Source organism: Terrapene carolina, unplaced genomic scaffold (genome assembly GCF_002925995.2).
Source record: "Terrapene carolina triunguis isolate 2854851 unplaced genomic scaffold, T_m_triunguis-2.0 Scaffold25, whole genome shotgun sequence".
Classification (NCBI taxonomy): domain Eukaryota; kingdom Metazoa; phylum Chordata; order Testudines; family Emydidae; genus Terrapene; species Terrapene triunguis.
This window is the reverse complement of record NW_020664376.1, coordinates 2,255,018-2,277,097: the sequence shown is the minus strand read 5'-3', so window position 1 is coordinate 2,277,097 and position 22,080 is coordinate 2,255,018. Positions and strand designations below refer to the sequence as shown.

Genomic DNA, 22,080 nt, shown 5'->3' with positions numbered 1-22,080 from the left:
TTCACAGAACAGACCGTGACAATGAAACTCACACTGCACTGCCAATGTGCTGGAACCCTGATCTGGAGGGACCAGGTAGTTCAGTCCCAATGCCCAATCATTTCCTGGTCTTTCTTCTGAGATTGCTAACAAGGTGCTTACAGGGGGGCGTGCGTGTAAGATGTAGACCATCTACTGAAATCACCATCTTCAGTTCACATAGGCCATAGCACAGCTAGCAGATGATAACAAATATTGGAAACTATCTGGCAGATTGAACTGGACACCTAAGGTCCTGCAAAGTCTTATGTACATATTTAACTTCACACAATGTGAGTAGTCCCTCTGACTTCAACGTGGCTACTTGCAGTGCATAAAGTGACAACTGTCTCAGTGGATCATGGATAGAGATGTGATCAGTGATGTAGCTGCGTGCTAACTTACTTGTGGTTTTGGAGATCGGGACCAAGGTCTTATGTCAGCAACAGAAGCAGAATGGGAGCTAGTGGAGGGATCAGAACAAAGAGATGATGGGTTCACAGTGGCCTGCAACAATGAAGAGGTAGGTTGATGCATATTGGAACCTCTGCATCGTTCCCATCCTTGGCTCTCTATACAGTGATTCAAATAATCCATTCTAGAGGTGAAAAAGCATGGATTTCTATGGGTAGATCCTCTTCCAGGGCAAAGTTTACTAGTAAGGTGGAGGTGTGGAGGAAGCCATTTTTTTTTTACCACAGATGCTATTTGATTATCCATGGTTAATGACTAATCAAACATGATCCCAAAACTTCGCAACCACTCTGATGAATGGGGAGAAGTGGGGATTGCCGTGGATGGAAGGAGGAAGACAGGTGTGTCAGCCAGTTCTTCAAAGGGTTTCTTTCCTCTGATCCAGCATCACTTTGGTCTTGCCAAAAAATCTGAGTCCAAATGCAGCATAAAATTCTCTTTTCTGATTTGCGGTATAGAACTCTTATTCACAATGTGGATCTTTATTGCATACCTGCCCTGGTTGCACATGTGGAATGACTTCTGTGGAAGTTAGGCACATGGAACAATACAAATTATGCAATCAGTGGGTGACTGCACTCAATGAAGAATGGAGAGAATTTTGCCTGCAATTTTTTAGGAAGCAACCACTTGATAAGTTAATATTTAATTAGTTATATAAATATGCTTTTAGCTAATAAAATATTGTGTAGAGCCTTAGGGGGTCGTTAAAATGAGAATTAACAATTCTGTTGATTTATCTGTTTAGTTTTATTTATTTATTTTTAAGGTACCACTTTGGTTTGCCGAAATTATTCAGCGCAAGGTCAAAGGACAACTGCTTTACAGAGAAGACGCCTTTGCTGAAGGTTTCCTCTGAGGACAATGGGTGGGTTATTTTTATTTCAAATTAAGGATTGCTTTTACATCATTCCTTCTGACATTCGGATTGTAGGGTTGCAGAGAGGCAGTCTAGACAGTAGGGGTTGTGAGCAGAGTAGAACTTTAGTGGAATATGATGGGGAAATGGGAAGGAAAAGGGAGGAAGTAGGTTGTGTGAAGGAGGATGAGAGGAGGGCTGTAGGGTGAGTGACACTGTCATGTAGATACCAGTGCATAGGATTTTCTTCATATATTGCTGCTTCCTGATGCATTGGGGAGCTGAGACAGCAGTGCTGTAGGAAGCTTGTGATGTGCTGATGTGTTGGTACCTACAGAATCCAATCCCTGGTGCACCAAGGAGCCAATTCTTATATGCACTGAGACACTGGCGCATCAAGGGTTCTTCCCCCATGGAGGTACTCTATTGACTCCCCAGTGAACCAAAGTATGTGTCAAAACATTGATGCATATAGACTGGGCACCTTCCAACTCCTGCCCCTTCACAGACTCCCTTACACCCTAGCTGCCCTTGCACAGTTACTCTTCTCCTTGTGCCTCTCACACAGCCCTACTTCTTCCCCTCTCCACTAGCCTTTCCACAGGCCACAGAGATGGGGAACCAGGCCAGAGACTAGCTGCACTCCAATCAACCTTCCATGAGTCATCAGACTGGAGCTGTTCTCTTCACTGCAGCAAATGCATGGGGTTTGACAGGGCAGAGATTCACTCTCATGAAGCAGAGGTTTGTCAGAGAAGCTGTCTGCACTGCCCAGTTCCTAAACACACACAATTTACTTGACTCTGTGTAGCTCCTAGAGTCTCAGCCAGATACCATTTCTTCCACCAGCCATCACACTAATGTCCTGATTCTGCAAACTCTTAGGCACATGCTTAACTTGACTACCATGAGTATTCCCAGTGAAATCAATCACAGGAAAGTTAAGAATGTGCAAAATCAGGATATAAACCAGTATATTTTTAAATTAAGAGAAATCATTTATTCATTTTTTATTAAAAATGTTTTGTAGGTTACGATGTCTGGCTCTTCATAATCCAGATTTTATCACAGATGATGATTCATGGGATAACAGCTCTGCAGAATTTGAGCAAAGGTCTCACCTAGGCAGTGAAATGGCCAGCTTGTCTAGATCTGCTTCCTCTGAGAAATATGAACTCTTGGACAACCTTCATGTCAAGTTCAATTTATCAAAGATGAGGTATGAATCCAGAGCTTGCTTGTTTTGTTTTTGTTACTTCTGAAAGGGTCAATAACCAAAGGCAGATGTCTTGAAAATGATTTCATTTCTGCAAATGAGTAAAATAACACTCCATATTCTGGGTCATGTACCATCAATTTTTAAGCAAAACCAAAACACCCTTTGAAATTCATCGTGAAATCTGGTTAAGATTTATGGCTCCTTGTTATTACTCGCAACCTGTCTTAGGTCTCTAACTAAATACTATATAAGGGAAAAATATGTCTATATGCCTTTTTTAAAGTTTTTTGTGTTCATTTTGTGAATAATACCACAAGATCTTCCACAATAGGTTTTGCTGCTTGGATAAATTTTTGTTTGCATAGTTTTTAACTACCACTATCTTTGTAAATTTTTATTATAATCATAATCGCTTTTTATAGGTTACTGTAATGCAAAATGTGCCAAAACAGACCTGCATCCTTCAGTTATCTAAAGTAGGCAGACCTTGTATAAAGTCTACATTTACTTCTTTCTTGGGGTATGGGTTTATTAGTAAATTAAATGTTATCAACACAACCTGAACTTAAGCCTAAAATTGGTCAGTGTTGGCTTTTCCTAGATTTTAGCTGCAGAACCCATTTGTTCCAGACGCTAGTTCCCTTTGCCCCTTCTAGAAACTACAGCACTCTTTTTATATTCTAGTTGCACCTGCAGTAATCACCTGGCAGCATTGCACAGGGTTCAAATATCTCTTGTTACTCAACATAAGTGCCCTGCATCCTGTGCCAGTTCCTAGAGTCTGCCACTCTGTTACAAAACGTTATTTGGCTAAATCACACAATGTGCTTTGTTTTAGCTCACTGCTTCATGTTTATTTTCCAGTTCTAATTAGGGATATTTAAATAACATGGGATTTTCCCTATTCTCCATTGTTGTTGAATAAGCAGAGTAGGCTAACTGTACTGGCTACAGTTAGCACAGCTTGGATAAATACTGACAACTGTACCAGCACTGTTTCTTTGCAATATTAGCAGCTTGAGCCAATATTTGATGTTGTTTCAGTCCTGCTTGGTTCCTTTACTTAATCATTTGCAAAACCACATACGTTTACATTTTGGGAAAGTACTATATTTCCTTGGTGGATTTTCCTGTGAGATATTTTGCCGTATTGTTGAATATATATATAAAGGGCCAGATCCTCAGCTGGTATAAATCAGCATAGCTCCATTGACATTAATGGAGCTACTAGCTGAGGATGTGGCTCAAAATCATTAAATTTAGAGACAGAAGGGGAAATTCTTCCCAGATTTGCACCTCATGCAGGCCCATTGAAGTCCAGTGGGATTCCTCTGGGGGTATAAATCAGGATAGAATCTAGCACAGAATTTGTACTTGCTAAATACGGTTAAGTCAAAGGCTGATCATTTCTGGTTTGTAAGCTGTTAAAAGCACTGCTCCTGTAATACTAAGTGCCAAAAATCAACCAAACAAACAACCCTCTCCCCCAAATGCTATGCTTCATCAATAAAATAACATTTTTCAGAAGCTTCTAATTATATCTTGTCAGTCCCTGAGGATGAATTTGTTATTTAAGGACAAGTAGTTATGGACTTCTCAATTAACGCCTCTTGATTTCTATTGTATCTTCCAATGTAGTTGTCATCATGTTTCTTGTTTCAATAGGAACTGCTGAAACATAATTTGAAAGTGCAGACTGAAGATTTATCAAATGCATTAAATCTAAAATAATCTGAACAGGGCTTTAATAATTTGTAAAATATTAAAAAATCCTAACAAAGTACGTAAATAGTAGTGTGGTGTTAAGAGGCAGAGAATAGATGTGGGAGAGAGAAACAAAATATATAATTAAAGACATGTACTGGGTGTTCTTCACACATCCTACTTGGTTGTAGCTCACACGTATTATCAATCCTGAGGTGCTGGTAATTGCTTTTGTAACTTAAAATTGGTCATTGCTGCCTTGAGTTTCAAACCTTTTTTGTTCTGCTATTTTCCATTTTTCAATAGCTTGGACTTTGATGTTTCTAGATGAAAGACTTTAAATAGACTGAGCCTGCTTCTCTGCTGCCTTGCAGCTTGGATCACTCTGTGGCCACCTACATGGTTTCTAATTTTCCCATCAGTGATCTTGATCCTAGGACTTATTTCCACTATGATTCAGACATGACTTCTGAATCTTTTGAAACTTGTCTAGTTTAGTTTAGAGTCACAAATGACTCTCTTAATGCAGCTGTTTATTGAACTAGACCCTTCTCAACTAATTCTAGTGTCTTGGAATGTTTTTCTCTTTGCTCCCATCAGGCTTAAAGCAACCCACTCACTTGACATTCTATCAGAAGGCAGTGGATTTTTTAATGTTTACTTTTAGCTAAAATACTAGGGAGACATCCATGGTTTTAGTTAATGGAGAGATTTAAGAGACAAATTACAAAGTAGAACCCATTGCTACTGTGAATATAAAACAATGTGACACACCCGGGGCACAATCCAGACTAGTGGGGGCTGTGTCCCCCCTGTCTTTGGGTGCTTTACAATGCTTTGTTGTAGTAGCTCCCACCTGGGCCACTCACAAACAGCCTTCCAGCAGGCAAGCTACACACTGAGGGTCTGTGTGTAATTGCAGCTTGACAGCTAAACCCTGGCTCTCACAAGCCTTACTTATACTGAAGGGTGACCTCAACACAGTCCCAGATCTTCCCCCAGAAATGTATGTCCTGTACTGCCCAGTCCTCTCCTGGACAGTACAAATATATTAAATCTGTTATTCCTTCAGGGAATAATACGCCAGCTTATTATTTTAAATAGAGTTACCCAGACACTCCAATTCAAACACACTGGATTAGATAAAACACTAAAACAAGTTTATTAACTACAAACTATATTAGATTCAAAGATTTATCACCATATGCTTCCAGCAAGGTTGCTGACCAAACTCTTCTGGTCAGGACCCACCCTTCCCCCCAAGTCCAACTTCTGTTTTCCCTTGTCCTCTTAGGAGTGATACCAGAGACACACAGAGAGAAAGGGTGTCTTGGGGTATCTGCCCCTTCTTTTGGTAGTCCTGTCCCCCATTTGAGAAGCATTTCCAGCTGGGAGCAAGTTGACAGGCAGTCTAGTGAAGGAAACTCCATGCTGTTTCTTTGCTAAGATGTAGATTTTTTGCCCGTGCCCCCTTCCTTGCCAAAGACTGGCCACTTAGCGGGTAATGGTTCATCAGCCTTGTTTCCACCTGTCTGAGGTGTCAGCTTGCCCTCTCTCAGCAACTAGTTTGGCCACTCCCCAGACTTATCTGGAAAACATACTTCAGTCGTGATTTCAGCTTATATTCAAACTTTACATATAATGTTGCTATATGCATTTTGCCATGATATTCTTGATCAGCGAGTTATGAGATATTTATTGATACCTCACAAGGCATACCTTGTACAAACATTATTCCAGTAGCATGTAGGGTGTGAACACTGGGATATATTTTCTATCACACATTGATTTTATGTATAGTATTGACAAATAGAAAAATAATTAGTAGAGAGAGAGAGAGCTCCCACATATAAGACACAAGGACATAGTTTTTAAATGGTAAATGTAAAAACTGATTACTGGAAAATGCAAATTTTTAATAGAAAATAGTTTAATTTAAAACAAGCCTGGTTTGACATACTAAATATTTTCCTGAGATTTTAGCATATTTGATGGCACTGAATCTTTTTAAAATAAGTCATTGTTCAGTGTACTCAGGCTCACTGTGATAATGTAAAATATAAATCAAAACCAAGGTTCTGATAGTTTATCTGTGAATGTCCAGTAACTGGTGATGTTTTAAAGAGATACACCTCTACCCCGATATAACACAACCTGATATAACACGAATTTGGATATAACGCGATAAAGCAGCGCTCCGGGGGGGGGTGGGGCTGCGCACTCTGGTGGATCAAAGCAAGTTCGATATAATGCCGTTTCACCTATAATGCGGTAAGATTTTTTGGCTCCCGAGGACAGCATTATATCGGGGTAGAGGTGTAATTTGATTATTGCGGGACTCCAAATGTCTATTCCCTTCTTACAACTATGATTTTTTTTCAATAATTTTCAGGGTACGTATTAGAAATATTTTGAGGGATTGATCAAATTTTGGAGAAGTCAGCCATGACGGTGTGCCTCTTGTGTAACAAGTAAAATGTATTTAGGGCCCAGCCTTGAAGTTCTTATACAAGGAAAACTCCACTGATGTCAAAAGTAGCTTTGTATTTGTAAGGATGACAAGATTGGGCTCTGGAATGGCAATAGACAATTGCTTGCAATTGCTTGCATTGTAGTGCCCGTATTCAGTACTCTATGGGGAAACTGAGTTCTCTGGCTAATCATGTTATTTTCTATCTAAAAAATTTCCTTATGATTAAACACAAATAATGTTTTTTATAAAGTTTGTATGTATAAGTAACATTATTCTTACCTTTCAGATGCTGTTTAAGATTCCTAAAAGTTTCAACCCTTTTTATCTTTGTAGTGGTGTGCTCTGTAAGTATTGGATTTGCAACATTCTTACATTTAATATATTAGAATTAGTGTAATGATTTTAAATTGGAATTACTGTCACTTAAGGCTAAATTTAATCCTCTCAGGGGAGTGAGGATCAATGGGCAAAAAGATGCACAGGTCTCTTGTGAATTAGTTAAACACTGTCCCACATGCTACAAACTGTGCCCCCAAGGGGGCTTGGAGAGGAGGCAGGTCCAGTTAATTAGCATGTATGTCACTGGCAGGTGTATAATGATTTTGAAATGGCTCCTCAAGTACCGCTTCAAAACTGGGGGCCTTCAGGGTTTCAGCTTCTTCCTCTGTCAAAATGTCCACACTAACTCCTCCATTTCCTCCTCAGACTCTCATGGAACTCCTTGCAGAGTGGAAAACAGGCCCTGCAAAACCTCGTGTGGGCTCTCTGCCTTCCCCAATGGCTGCTAAAATGTGGCTGGCGGTATCACTTCTGGTCAGCTAGCACAGGGAGGGCAGCTGCAGAAGGCTACACTCTAGCAGCCATTGGGGAAGACAGAGAAACTGTCCCAGGAATAAAGCAGGGAGGGTGAAAATAGTATATAGCGTCATATTCTAGCTAGTTCCCCCAGACCCAGCCCTTCTTAAAAATCTCTCCCATTCTGCCTGATGCCCTAATTCTAATTCCTCTCTCTTTCTGTCTCTATAACCCTTTCCTCGTCCTCCTCTGTCTTCTCCTTCTATAATCTCTGCTCTTTCCTTCTTCCTCTTTTCATTGTTCTAATACTCCTGTCTCTTTTCCCCATCCACAAGTGTCTCTTGCCTGTAAATGCCGTGTGTGTGTGTGTGTGTGTGTGTGTGTGTGTTTAATTTCCATCTCTAATGAGCTGTTTCTCATCTCTCCTCAAATCCCCCCTCTAGTCCACTGCCTGATTCTAGTTCTCTCCTCTCACTCTTTCCCTTCCGGGATCCTCATTTTCTCTCCTCCTTTCTTTCATGATTATCCTGGCTTTTCCATCCTCCTTGCCTCATATTAACTGATCAACAGTGCTGGTGGAGGCAGCCAGCTCCCGAATTAAGTGTCTCCTTGCCTGGCTCTGTTGCTCCCTAATGCACTACAATGAAACCAATCGAACGCTTGAAAGGTGGAGGCAGAAAAAGAATGGAGGGAGACACTGATCCAGGATCCAGTAGTAGTCACAGTGTTCTAGTGGAGGGAAGCTAGAGGCATAGCAGGGGAGGTGGCTGAGGGGGTTCTGCAGCTGAGTTGTCAGATTGCTGCTGTTGACTGTAAGGACAGTCCTAATGGAATCTGTGAACTGTTAGGCTGCAAGGCTCTGCAAGTGTTTTGGAGGGTTGGAAATTATCTGCTTGCCTGATATGAGGAATCTTTTTCTACCTGGCAGGATTCCTGTAGCAGAGGACACAGTAAGCATTTGTTTCCCTTCAGCCAGGGCAGGATTTGGGCCTAACTTTCCAGACAGTTCCTTAAAACTAGCCTGCAACTTGGTCCTGGGAGAGACTTGATTGCAATAAACAAAACGTATGACTTTGCTAGTTTAAATGTGGTGAAGGATTACACCTCAATACCACTCACTCTTTTTGAGAGTCACAGGCCTGGTTTTAAGAGAAATATCAGCAATTGGAATTAAATATACCTGAAAACATTATTGTGAATTATGCATTTGTTTATAAGGTTCAAGAAAGGCCATTTCATATATTTTTTGAGACAGACTAGGTAGATAGGTCAACTCTGTAACAATTCAATGTATGCCCATTTTTTGTTTGTCATAGATATTATTTAGCACTTACCCAGATCAAGGAGCACCCTGGCAGATGTTGGCTGTGTCACCATTGGAAGGCTACTGTATCCTTTATCATTTTCTTTTTTTAATAATCAGAGAGAGCAGTGTGGTCATCGGTTATACTGATGATAAGCTGATTCAAAATGGCTGCTTTGCTGATTACAGCGATTTATTTCCTTAGAGTCTGTGATGCTACCTAACTGCCCTTATGGTAGCAAATTAATTTGTTCACAAACCTGTTTCCATAGTAACTTATGTAAGTGATAATGAAGTGTGCAAAGGCCTGATTTTCCTATTTCTTCAACTGGACACCACTTGACCCCTATTCATGTCTTAAAAAGGGAACTGAAGTTCATAATGAAACCTGACCACAATATGCAAAATGTAAACAACAGAGGTGTAAGGTCACAATGACAGAAAAATCCCAAAACTAGTTCCCTCAAAGATATGACTAGTTGAAATGTGAATTAAAGTTATTAATAATACATTTTAATAAATAACCCTTATCATAGTTTACCTGTAATATATAATTAGTAAGCAAGAAGATGGACAGAATCTTTTTTTCTTGTTAATGTCCAGTAAAGTTGTATTTAGAAAATGAAAAATGTACGCAGTGATGGAGATTTGAGTAGAAGCTTTGAGTCCTTGATGATGATGGTGGAATACTGCTTCCTTTGTCAATGATATGAAGTTGAACTCCCAGTATGATGCTGCGGCCAAAAGGGCCAACACAATCTTTGGAAGTATAAAGAGGGGATTCTTGAGTAGGAGCAGAGAGGTGACTTTACCCCTCTATTTGGCACTGGAGAGACTGCTACTGGAATACTGTATCCAGTTCTGGTGTTCACATTTCAAGAAGGATGTTGATAAATTTGAGAAGGTTGAGAGAAGACTCACAAGAATGATTAAGGGATTAAAAAACATGCCTTATAGCACTAGACATAAGGAGCTTAATTCATTCAGTTTAACAAAGAGAAGGTTAAGGGGTGACTTGATGGCAGTTTATAAGTACCTATATGGGGAACAAATATTAGATAATGGGCTCGTCGGTATAGCAGAAAAAGGTATAACATGATCCAGTGGCTGGAAGTTGAAGCTAGATACATTCAGACTGGAATAAGGCATACATTTTTAATAGTGGTATAATGGAACCATTGGAACAATTTACCCTGGGTTGTGGTGGATTCTCCATCACTGAAAATTTTTAAATAAAGATTGCATGTTTTTCTAAAAGACATGTTCTAGGAATTATTTTGGGGGAATTCTATGGTCAGACTAGATGATCACAGTGGTCCCTTTTAGTTTTGGAAGGGTGCTAATTCAGATATTTTCTGGAGCACAAATTCTGATCTTTGCCATCTCCACGGCAGGGACACTGCTCCAGGCCCTGCTCCACACTCCACATGGACCCCTGGTCTCCTTTGGCCAGGGAGTTTCTCCTCTCTCTTACCCACAGAGTGAATGAACTGATGCTGCCAGGAGTCCAGTTCTCAGTAGATTCCCTTGCATTTCACTGTACAGGGACAGACTCCCCATATACCAGGTCACAACACTATTTGGCTGGCCACCCCTCCATCTGTACAGAGTGGCAGTTTGGTCAGATTTGAGTGGTGTTGTGACACCATGCATCAGATCACAATGACACCCACTGAAATTTGGCCCAGTTGCCCTTCTGTCTGGACAGAGGGCTGGCCCGGTCAAATTTCAGTGATGTGCAACCACACAGCTGGAGCAATGCTCTGGACTGCTCCAACAGCAGCCGTACTGATGTAGTAGGGGACCACTGCTTAAAAGTGCTTGGAGCATCTCCCCCCGCCCCAGCTTCATAGCCTGTGGAACTTTGAGCAAGTGCCAAAACCTTGAGGGGGGGCATTTCTTTCATTTCCCCACTCCTGACACCTCTAATTGGCACCACTGCTTGGAACCTATGCAGGGGGTGAGGAGGGAAGACATTTAATTTGATGCTTCTATTACTACTAATGTGAGCTGTTCATTATACATGAACATTTAGTGAATGATTAAATGCACCAATATTCTGCTGTTGAATCTGAGGTTTTTAGTACCTTGAAATCTAAGTATTAGACTATAGGGAATTAATATCTACATACAGACTGAAATATTAATAAGCACTGCCAGGCTTGCAGGTAATACATGGTGGTATTATTAGGATAGGATTAAAATTAAAAATGATCTGGACAAATTGGAGAAATGGTCTGAAGTAAGTAGGATGAAATTCAATAAGGACAAGTGCAAAGTACACCACTTAGAAAGGAACAATCAGTTGCACACATACAAATAGGAAATGACTGCTTAGGAAGGAGTACTGCGGAAAGGGATCTGGGGGTCATAGTGGATCACAGGTTAAATATGAGTGAACACTGTAGCACTGTTGCAAAAAAAGCAAACCTCATTCTGGGACGTATTAGCAGGAGTGTTGTAAGCAAGACACGAGAAGTAATTCTTCCACTCTACTCCGCACTGAGTAGGCCTCAGCTGGAGTATTGTGTCCAGTGCTGGGCACCACATTTCAGGAAAGATGTGGATGAATTGGAGAGAGTCCAAAGAAGAGCAACAAAAATGATTAAAGGTCTAGATTGAAGGGGAAAATGAAAAAATTGGGTTTGTTTATTCTGGAGAAGAGAAGACTGAGAGGGGACATAACAGTTTTCAAGTACATAAAAGGTTGTTAGAAGGAGGAGGGAGAAAAATTGTTCTTCTTAACCTCTGAGGATAGGACAAGAAGCAATGGGCTGAAATTGCAGCAAGGGCGGTTTAGGTTAGATATTAGGAAAAACTTCCCAACTGTCAGGGTGGTTAAGCGCTGGAATAAATTGCCTAAGGAAGTTGTGGAATCTCTATCAGGATGGCAGAGATGGTCTAGATAATACTTAGTCCTTCCATGAGTGCAGAGGACTGGACTAGATGACCTCTTGAGGTCCAATCAAGTCCTAAGATTCTATGTATTTGTTTCTCTTGAATTCTACTGAAGAGGCCATACTTTGGAATGACTGCATTTCTTCTATATTATTATTGTTTGCCATATTAGTTCTAGAATGCTACATATGTGAATGGTGAATTAGGGACCAATAGGAAAGGTCTCTGCCCTGAGAACTTATGCATCCCACTAGACAGTGTGTATTACATGTCCTTTGTGCCTGGCCTACAAAAGATGAGGGTCTGTTACAGATCTTCACTGCAGAGCCTGACTGTGATGGGATGCCCGCCAGGACTCCTGGGGTTAGGCAGCCTTGTTCAATTAGTCCCACCTATGCCATAGTTAGCTGCCTCCAGCCAAGGGGGTAAGATTAATTGGGGTCAGGTAACAGCCTGGTTAATACCTGAACCTCGTAAAAAGGCCAGAGAAATCAGAGGGAGGAACCACAGGGAGAAAGTTGGGGTCCTGTGAAAGGCCCTGAAGTAGGTTCTGGAAAGACTCTTGAGTCAGGGCACTATCCCAGAGCAGGGAAGACTGAAAGGTAGCCCAGAGAGGCTGAGGCTGTGAGGGGACCCCAGGGAAAGCAGCTTGGGAGTCAGCACTCTATCCCAGAGCAGAGAGACTTAAAAGTAGCCCAGAAGAGGCTGGGAACTGAGCCCAGAGGATGGGCTGAAGAGGAGCCCAAACAATAAGAAAGAACCTTTTGTTTGTGTGAACTTTTGTCACCCCAGAAAGGAATTGAACTCTGAGAATTACCTAGCCAGAGGGCCAAGACACAGAAAACCCAGGTGAGGGGAAATTGAGGCAGGGAACATCCCTAGTGCCATGCTTCGCCAGCAAGGGATGCTACGGGGCAGCTATGTCTGTGACACTGGCTCATTAGCTCAAGCTTAGAGACTCTTGTTTTGGGCTCTGGAGGTCCCTGAGTTAATCTCTGATGGCAGCCATGGCACATTTTTCAATTTAATATCTGCTGTTGTGTGAATTAGAAACATATGGCCCTGTTCTTCTCTCATGGGTGCATCTCCCATTGATGCCTGTACTCATGTAAACGTCTGATCTTGTGAGGAGCTTGCTGTCTCACAAGATCAGTCTCTATGTGAGCGCAAAATTTTCCCACAAAGGTTAGTAGGAACAGAACCATGAGTCCAGGTACAGAACTTCTCTCTCTAGATTTGACTCTGTTGTCTTCGGTGTTTGGAAAGGGCAGAGATCAGTGAAAAATAATAATGATTCAATTCTGACAGGAAAGTCTATGCAGGCACTGCTAGTATGGCTAATTCAAAATTAACTGTGCTGGAGAGAAATAGAGGAAAGAGCTAAAGTTTTGAAAGCAAAATGTAGCTGATGTGGGAATGCAGAGGCTTGTACAGGCTAGAGATGGTTGGAAAACTTCTAATGAAAAATATTTTCAATGAAAAACCAAGAATTTGTAAGCATTTTCATGCCAAAAAGAGTGATACTCTTCTTTCTTCTTCCGCTTTTGTATTTTTTCCACCTTTCCAGCTTCAGTTCGATGTTTGTGGTTTTCCCTGTCATGCCCACTGTCTCTCAGCACCAGAATTAGTTTTGTTGGAGGCAGTACTTCCCATCTCTGGCAGTAGGAGCTATTTCTACTGGGATGGATGTTCTTCACTTTTCATTTTACCTATGACTACCTCTTTTCCATCTTCTCTCTCTCCTTCCCTTTCTTTCTATTGTTGTTCCTCACCTGTGTTAACCCTAGTTGTCTCTCTTCCCATCATCTTCTATGTCCGTCCCTCCTCCTGAACTGCTGTTTCTCTTTGCTTTTGCCCATTTCACCAAAGCACACCTGGGACACAGCACTGAGGTAGCTAGGCTGCAGCTGTCAAAAGCAATACCAGAAAACCACCCCCTCCAGTGACTTCATGGAGATTTTCCATGTCTGTAGGATTTGCTTTAGTACTATTTTGATCACAAATGCATTTGGTTTCTGTACTGGCCCTGATTCAAATTAAATTGATTTAATATAATCTTCCAAAATGGTGATGGTGCTATTCCTTTTTTTTTTTTTTTTAAATCATTTGTAACTTATTGACTTAAAAGCTCATTCAGCCACAAGAGGTATTCTGTGCCAGTGCATGGCAGCAGGCCCTCTTTTGCAGTTGGCAAGGCTCAATACGCTGTTGTAGGGTCACCAGATGTCCTGATTTTATAGGGACAGTCCCGATTTTGGGGTCTTTTTCTTATATGGGATCCTATTACCCCCCCACCCCCGTCCCGATTTTTCACACTTGCTGTCTGGTTACCCTACGCTGTTGTGTCATGTTTGTGAAATATTTTCAAATCTTTGAATGAAAGGCAGGTAAGTGCAAAGTATCAATAATTAATAAGAAGATACACCTTTGGGAACTGGGTTTTAAAAATAGCAGAAAAGATACAGTGATGCATTAACAAAACCCAATGCTGCTCAGTTTAGGGATGAATACTCCTAATACACAAGGCTTTTTGGCCTACTTGACTGCACAGTCATCAGTATTCACAAATGATCTGAGTTCATTAATTAGAAAACCATGAACTACCAAGAGAAGTATTTCTGCATTTCTCCCATAATGAAAATAAGTTTTGGTTTTGTAGGATGTTCTGAAATGCTAGGTGTTCTCCACATTCATTACTGTGCTTCTCTTCATGCTGTGTTTCTAATAACTTTTGCCCTGATCTATACAAATTTGTATGTTGTACAGGCAATAGAGAACAGAGGTCTGGAGCAAATCAATGCACCATAATAGAACTAGGGTTTCTGAAATGAAAAAGTAATTGGGATTCTTGTATGCTAAAAAGGAATTGTGCAATCCAACCATATACCACCTCCCCCTCATTTAAAGAAGAGTCTGTGTTTCTTTGGCATAGTACTTATTTACCTTGCCTCACCTATTACAATTATCTTTAGTTGAATGCTTCTCTCTTTAACGAGAAATGTTTGGCTCCTACTAAAAAAAGTGTTGCAGGTAATAACTTTAACACCTTCCGTTGCATTGCAGTTCTGAGATTCCTTCAAATTCTTCCAAGCTTTGAGCCACTTCTTTCCCACAAGACCGCACATTTAGCTTATCGAGCTGTCAGCTCCCACATTTGCTCTGCCAATGATAGCAGCCTTGATTACCTGTTTGTCCACTTCCCCCTCAAGTACCTTTGTACTTTCTCTTGTGCCAGTGCCTGCCATGCATTGGGGAAATTTCCAATTAGACTCTAATGCCATTTCGTGGTCCTTCAAATCGCCCCTCAAAATTCACCTCTTCTATAACTGCACTCTAATAATGACAAGGCAGGTGGTGAGTTGTGATTACTGCCCCCGACTGGCTAAGAATTGAGCACATCTGATTATTTTTTGTTACCTTCACACTGCACACTAGAATCATAGAATCGTAGGGTTAGAAGGGATCACAATGGTCATCTAGTCTAAACCCCTGCCAAGATGCAGGATTTGTTGTGTCTAAGCCATCCAAGACAGATGGCTATCCAGCCTCCTTTTAAAAACCTCCAGTGAAGAAGCTTCCACAACCTCCTGAGGCATTGTTCTACTGTTAGGAAGCTTTTCTTGAGATTTAATCTAATATGCTGTAGTTTGAACCCATTGTCCTGCCCTCTGTGACACGAGAGAACAATTTTTTCTCCATCTTTTTTATGGCAGCCTTTCAAGTATCTGACGACCTCTGTCACATTCCCCTTGAATCTCCTCTTTTTCAAACCAAACATACCCAGTTCCTTCAGCCTTTGTTCGTATGACTTGCATTCCATACCTTTGATCATATTTGTCACTTGCCTCTGGATCCTTTCCAGTTTCTCTACATGCTTTCTATACATTAGTGACCAAAATTGGACACCTATTTGAGGCCTAACCAGCTCCGAGTAGAGTGGTACTATTACTTCCTGTGACTTGCAGGCTGTGACTCTGTTAAACCTAAAATTGAATATGAATATATTTATTTATTTATTTATTTATATTTTGCAACAGCATCGCATTGCTGACTCATGTTGAGCATGTGATTCACCACAACTACACAGATCCTTGTCAGCAGTGCTGTTGCCAAGCCAGTTATCCTCACCTCCACATTCTGTATTTGTGCATTTGGCTTATCTTCCCTAAGTGCAGCACCTTACATTTGTCTTTGTTGAATTTCATTTTGTTGTCTATAGCCTAGTTCTCCAATTTATCAATATCGCTCTGAATTTTAGCTCTGTTCTCCAAAGTATTGGCACCCCCCCCAGCTTTGTGTCATCTGCAAATTTGATCAGTATGCTCTCTATACCTATATCCAGGTCATTAATAAAGATGTTAAATAACACCTGACCCAGAACAGATCTCTGTGGAACCCCACTTGAGACCTCTCTCTAATCCAACATCGTTCCATTAATAGTTACTCTTTGTTTGCGGTTGTTTAACCAATTATGTATTCACTTAATGGTAGTTCCGCCAAACCTGCATTTCTTCAACTTACTTATCAGAATATCATGTCGGACTGTGTCAAAAGTCCCAAGTATATTATGTCCACCGCATTCCCCCTATCCACCAAATCAGTTACCCTGTCAAAGAAGGAAATCAAACTGGTTTGGCATGATTTGTTCTTGGTAAATCCATGCTCCCTGCTAGTGATTACCCCTTCATCCTCCAGGTATTCACAAATTGAATGTTTTATACATTGCTCCAGGTATTGAAGTCAGGATGACCAGTCTATAGTTCCCCAGCTCCTCCTTTCCCCCCCCCTTTTTTAAAAGATGGGCACTATGTTAGCCTGTCTCCAGTCTTCTGGGACCTTTCCTGTCATCCATGAGTTTGTAAATATTGCTAGTGGTGCCAAGATTTCTTCAGCTAATTCTTTCAGTGAATTCCTCAAGTGAATAGCCCCAGCCCTGCTGATTTGAATTCATTCAAATTGATCTGATGTGTTCTTTACTTATCCTGATCTGCATCCCTTCCCCTTTATTGTCTATGGTAATTTTACGAGTCATCTGGTCACATGTTATTTTATGTGAGAAGACTGAAGCAAAGTAGGCATTGAGCAGCTCTGCCCTCATATCATTTCCCATTACCCGCTCACCTTTTCCATTGAGCAGCAGACCCAACCATCCCTTATCTTTCTTTTTTGTCTGACATATTTGAAGAACCCCTTCTTGTTATCTCAAACATTCCTTGCCAGCTGTGACTTTCCTGATTTTTCTCCCTAAACGCTCTCGCTATTCTCATGTATACCTCCTTGGTGACATGGCCCTCCTTCCATTTCCTGTATGTATCCCTTTTCATTTTTAGATCGCTAAAAAGCTCCTTGTGCAGCCACATTGACCTCCTGTGGCTTTTATCTTTCCTCTGCGTCGGAATAGCTTGATGTTGAGCTTCTAGTGTTACATCTTTTAAGAACTGCCCGCCCCCGTTGACTCCTTTTCTTTCTAATTAGTCTTTCCACAGGACCTTGCTTACTAGTTCTCTGAGTTGGTTGAAATCTGACTTTCTGAAGTCCAGTGTCCCTGTTTTGCTGTTCTCATGTCCTTCTTTCCATAGGATCTTGAATGCTATCAGATCACAATCTCTTCCTCCCAAGTTCCCGACCACCTTCACATTTGCAACTAATTCATCCCTGTTGGTCAAAACCAAATCCAAAATGTATTACCCCCCCTCCCAGTTGTTTCCACAACTTTCAGGATCAGAAAGCTGTCCCCTACACATGCTAAGAATTTGCAGCATGTATTAGGTTTTTCTGCAATAGTCTTCCAACTGATATCAGGCAAATTAAAATCCACCATTAATGCTAGCTCATGTGCGTTAGCTAATCTTGTTACCTGCTTGTAGGATGACTCATCCACTTCTTCTTCCTGATTTGGTGGTCTGTTATAGACCCCTACCGTAACATCATGCTGTTCTTTCCCCTTGTTATACTCACACAGAGACTCAACACTTCCCCTTGGACCTCAGAGCAAATGTATACATTCTTGATGTATAATGCAACACCGCCTCCCCCCCCGCCCATACCTATCCTTTCAGAGCAAGCTATACCCCTCATTGCTGGTACTCCAATCATGGGAGTTGTCCCACCAAGTCTCTGTGATGCTAATTAAGTTATAATTTTCTTCATATACCATGACTTCCTGTTCTTGTCCATCCTCCTTGACCCATTTGTTTGTCTCATCCACCTGTTATGTCATGTCTTTTAGATTGTAACCTCTTTGGAGCAAGGAGTGCCATTTACTATGTGTTGATACAGTACCCAGCACATGAGGCCCCCAACTTGGTTGGTGTCTTTGTGCTACCACAGTATAGATATTAGCAATATTTGAGGTTCGTCCTGTGGCTAAGTTCCGAGCAATTCACAACTATCTCTTAAATTGACCGATAAGCTATGAGGCCAAAGTGTTTCTGGTCAGTGATTTTCAACAAAACTATTTAGAGTTTTTCAGTGTATGTGGGGAGTGGTGACATTGGAAAAAAAAAAGATATAAGCTAATGAGAAGGAAAAAAGAAGAGCGAAGAGTTGAGGATGTTAGTTACTGTGATTATGTCTGAAGGTGCATGAGTTTTGAAATCACAGATTGAATGATCACTGCAATTACTTCAGTCACGGAGCAGGCAGAGGTCATTGTAAAACCTTTTAATCATAATGCCATGAAGAGCTGGGGGCAGCTGTTCATCAGTAATATCAAAAAGGGGTTTTCCTTTCCCTGAACGACAATCAACCAACTCACCCCTCTCCCCATTCTTAGATACAATAGTCTTGGTGACTGACTAAAAAATCCTATTGCATGTCTAATCTTTTGTGTTTGCCTTTTTGAGGTTTGTTTTTTTATTGCCGTACTCAGATTTCCTGCTGCAGAACAAATGTTAAGTGTCCCCTTGTACTCATTTGTACTGTCTGAAAGATGCTGAGCCCTCTAGCTCTGGTCCAGCAAAGAACTAAGGCATATGCTTAATGTTAGGCATGTACCCAATCGCTTTGCTGGATTGGGGCCAGAGTGCCCAGCACCCTGCAGGATTGAACCTTAAATGCATTAATGGTACAAATATGAGGCAAAGAGCGAGCTGTGAACTTTAACAAACTGAAGCCTCCAAGGAAACATTTCCCTCCATCCCACAAGAAACCACCAACTCATAGCTGCCCTTCATTCATTCCTCCCCCAACATCCCTGGTATCACCTCTAGAGGAGCACCCAGATAATATGTGGCGGTGGCCCCACTTCCACTATTGGTGGGGACACTGCTGGCCACTGCTCTCATCTTTGATCTCTGTGGAAAGGATAATCTTGAAAGTTGCCTCCCTTCCAATCCAAGGTCTCTTCTGAGATGACAAGAGGCCTGATTCCCCGTACCAGGCTTCTGCTGTATCCAGTTCTTTGCTTAGCTGAGGGTCAGTAGCTCATTTGGCTGAGAGAGTTAGCAGGGGAAGTTTCAGGGTTTCTTTAACAACTATATATGCTAAGAAGTGAAACCCCAGAGTTCCTGCAGTTACTTTGGAACCCCTTAGGTCTTCTGATGCTAAACATTATGGGATGCCTTGTGGACTTCGTGCATTGTTAGCCATAGCAAAGGAGGAGGGATGTACGTGTGTGGATGAAGTAGGAATCAGAATACTTCCTGTACTCCCAGAAGAACCCTGGGATTCCTGGTGTGCTCAGAAGCAGATTAACACATGGGCCCATAGGGCCCATGTCCAGGGGCCCTGGTGAATTTGGGGAGCCCCACAGGAATGCCAGAACCTGTGTAGAAGTGGGGGGACTACTGGCACCAGAACTATGGCCCCACCCCCTGCTCCTCCTTTTCCCCCTGAGGTCCCGCCCCCTGGCCAGGCCAGAAGTCAGAGCCAGGGCGTGGTAAGAGCCACCGAGAGAACCCGGGCTGCTGTGGGGAGCCCTGGACCTTTCACCTGCCCTGGGGTGCCTGAGAGCAGTCCCCAGCTAGTGTCCCCACTCCCGGGGCACGCCGCCGAGGGCAGGTGGAGGCTCCCTGGGCAGCTCTTATCACAGCCTGGCTCCAGCTTCTGGCGGGTCTTTGGGGGGGGGGAAGAAGAGGAGCTGGGGGCGGGCCCATGTAAGGGGTGGCTAAGGCCCACCTCAACCCCCCCCCCCACCAGGAAGAGGCTGGTGCCACTAGCAGGGCTGTGCTTCACAGCAGGGGAGCTGTAGTAAGAAAGAGTCTTGGGACTTGTTGGGTGGAAAGGAAATTGCCAGTTTCCCCTATTGGGAAAACTTCTTCTCTCCAGGTGCACAGAGTATAATGAACCTTGAACCCAGGCTCAGTGTGAGTTGGGTCTTTCCCTGCAAATGTTTTGTGCATCTCTTTGCTTTGACAAGCTTCTGAATTCAGTAAGCAATACATTGAAATCATTAAAATGAACAGACATCATTAAAATCAGACCTTTGAAAATGGTCCCAGTTTGACTCATAGAAATATGGCTGTAGTTTTCCACAGCAAAAGTGTTTTGAGAACATCAGATTGTATCTTAGATGCAGGCTATGATCTGCAGTGACATAACTGGGGAAAAGAGATGAGATTCTGAGTAATGTTTGGAAGGAGGTAACCCCAATGGGATTTCAATTTAAGTTTCTCAGCTTAGACCTGTGAAAGTTATTAAGTTTCATGTGCAATCAAATATAGGACCTTCTTGCTAGGGCTTTTTCTTATGGTTTCATGTTTGAACAGTGACAAATGAAAAATAAAGCTATGTAGGAAGAAACTATTTTGTATGAAGGCACCACTGTGCATACCTTGAAAATAAGTTTTCCTTTTTCTTATGACTTTGTTTCCTCTGTAGTAGCTCCTGAATGTGTCATCTGTATAATTATAGGATTTATGTTGGATGTATTGTGTGGCAGGAAGATGCCATAATTATATGCACCTGAAGCTTTTTTGTAGAAATAAATTATTGGCTGCACTCATAATGGTGTACATAATGGCTGTCAAAGGTGCCCCAAGTCATTAGGTTAATGAATACAGGTCAGCAAGACTTTTGAAAGACAATAATTAATGCCTCTCATTAGAGCTGTTGATATGGTTTCAATAAAGATTTGTGCCATTGCACTGGGGTTTGGAAATTGTGGACAGCAAGCCACCCTGGAAAACTGCAGCAATGGAAGAGAAATGTAATATAAAGTTTGGTAGGGACAGCATATGAATTTTCCTGTTTGGAATTTGTTTAAAGAAACAACTGTTGACTTCTTCATGGTTGCTTTGCATTTTTTTAATTCATCATCTTGTGTAATTATCCCTTTTAAACAAATTAAAAATAAATGTTTGAGTGGATTCATTGCTTGGGAAAAGTGTCAGATGTTCTGACAGCTCTGGAGACTGCAGTCTTCTCTCCACAAGTCAGGGTACAGAGGTACATGCTTCCTCATTATGCACTGGTAATAACTCTGACCTGGAGAGACCTATTTTTTTTTTTTTTTTTTTTTTTTTACACAAAGGGTGGTTCAGTGTCCATGCTCATTCAGCCTTTCTGCTGAGAACTAATGAGCGTGCAACACTGTAATTCGTTGTAAAGATGTAGGAACTTCAAATATCAAACCAAAACATTCTGTATTAAAACAGAGTGTGGTCAACCCGGGATAACTTTAGTTATTTCACTAGAGATTATTTAAAAGTGGGATAAAGTGCTGTCCTGTAGGTGTTCAAACTGGTAAGAATGCTTTAAAAATTCGAAGTTGTGTTTTTTTTCTTTCCTGGTTCAATTCTCTCAGTACTATGGGCAGTGAAACGTCTTTCTGGAAAACAAATTAATTGCCTGACATGAATTTGTAAAAATGTTGCAACATTTTTACATCTCTTTGTAAAATACCCCCATTAAATATCAGGTGATAAGGCCCTACTTCAGCAATGCTCTTAAGCACTTTTATAAGTTCCATGATCTAAGTACATGTGCTTAAATGTAAACATTGGCTTTGCTGAACCACGGCCTCAATGCTGAAAATTCTTAAGTGAAATTGTGAAAAAGTCAAATTCCAGATTAGTTACATTAGCATGGTAACATATTGTTTTCAGTATTTCTCATCCCGTTCCTTATGTATCCTAAAATTTTGTTGGCTGCACGTTGAATATACATCTTTACTGAGTGGTCCGCATGATGCCCAACTCAACGTGTGCCCGCATCTGTGCACAAAACTACCTCCTGCTGAAGATGGCAGCTGGGATTTCAAATGTGTCATTCAAGCCTGTTGTCGTGGTCGGGTTGTTGGCAGCCAGACCTAGTGCTGAAAGCGAGAGTCCGCAGTCATGAGACAGGAGTCAAGAGTCAGCTGGGACAGGATACCAGGAGGTCAGAAGCAGGAGACA

General features: G+C 41.6%; 1 protein-coding gene across 1 annotated transcript in view; it reads left to right on the top strand.

The window, feature by feature from the left end:
- The window catches only part of LOC113406293 (P protein-like), a 346,792-nt gene that overhangs the window by 89,890 nt on the left and 234,822 nt on the right, over positions 1 to 22,080 (top strand). The window contains exons 3-6 of the mRNA XM_026650336.1: positions 1,262 to 1,360; positions 2,382 to 2,570; positions 7,034 to 7,091; positions 8,859 to 8,931. Of these exons, the coding sequence (XP_026506121.1) occupies positions 1,262 to 1,360; positions 2,382 to 2,570; positions 7,034 to 7,091; positions 8,859 to 8,931 (419 nt within the window). The remainder of the gene's footprint in view (positions 1 to 1,261; positions 1,361 to 2,381; positions 2,571 to 7,033; positions 7,092 to 8,858; positions 8,932 to 22,080) is intronic.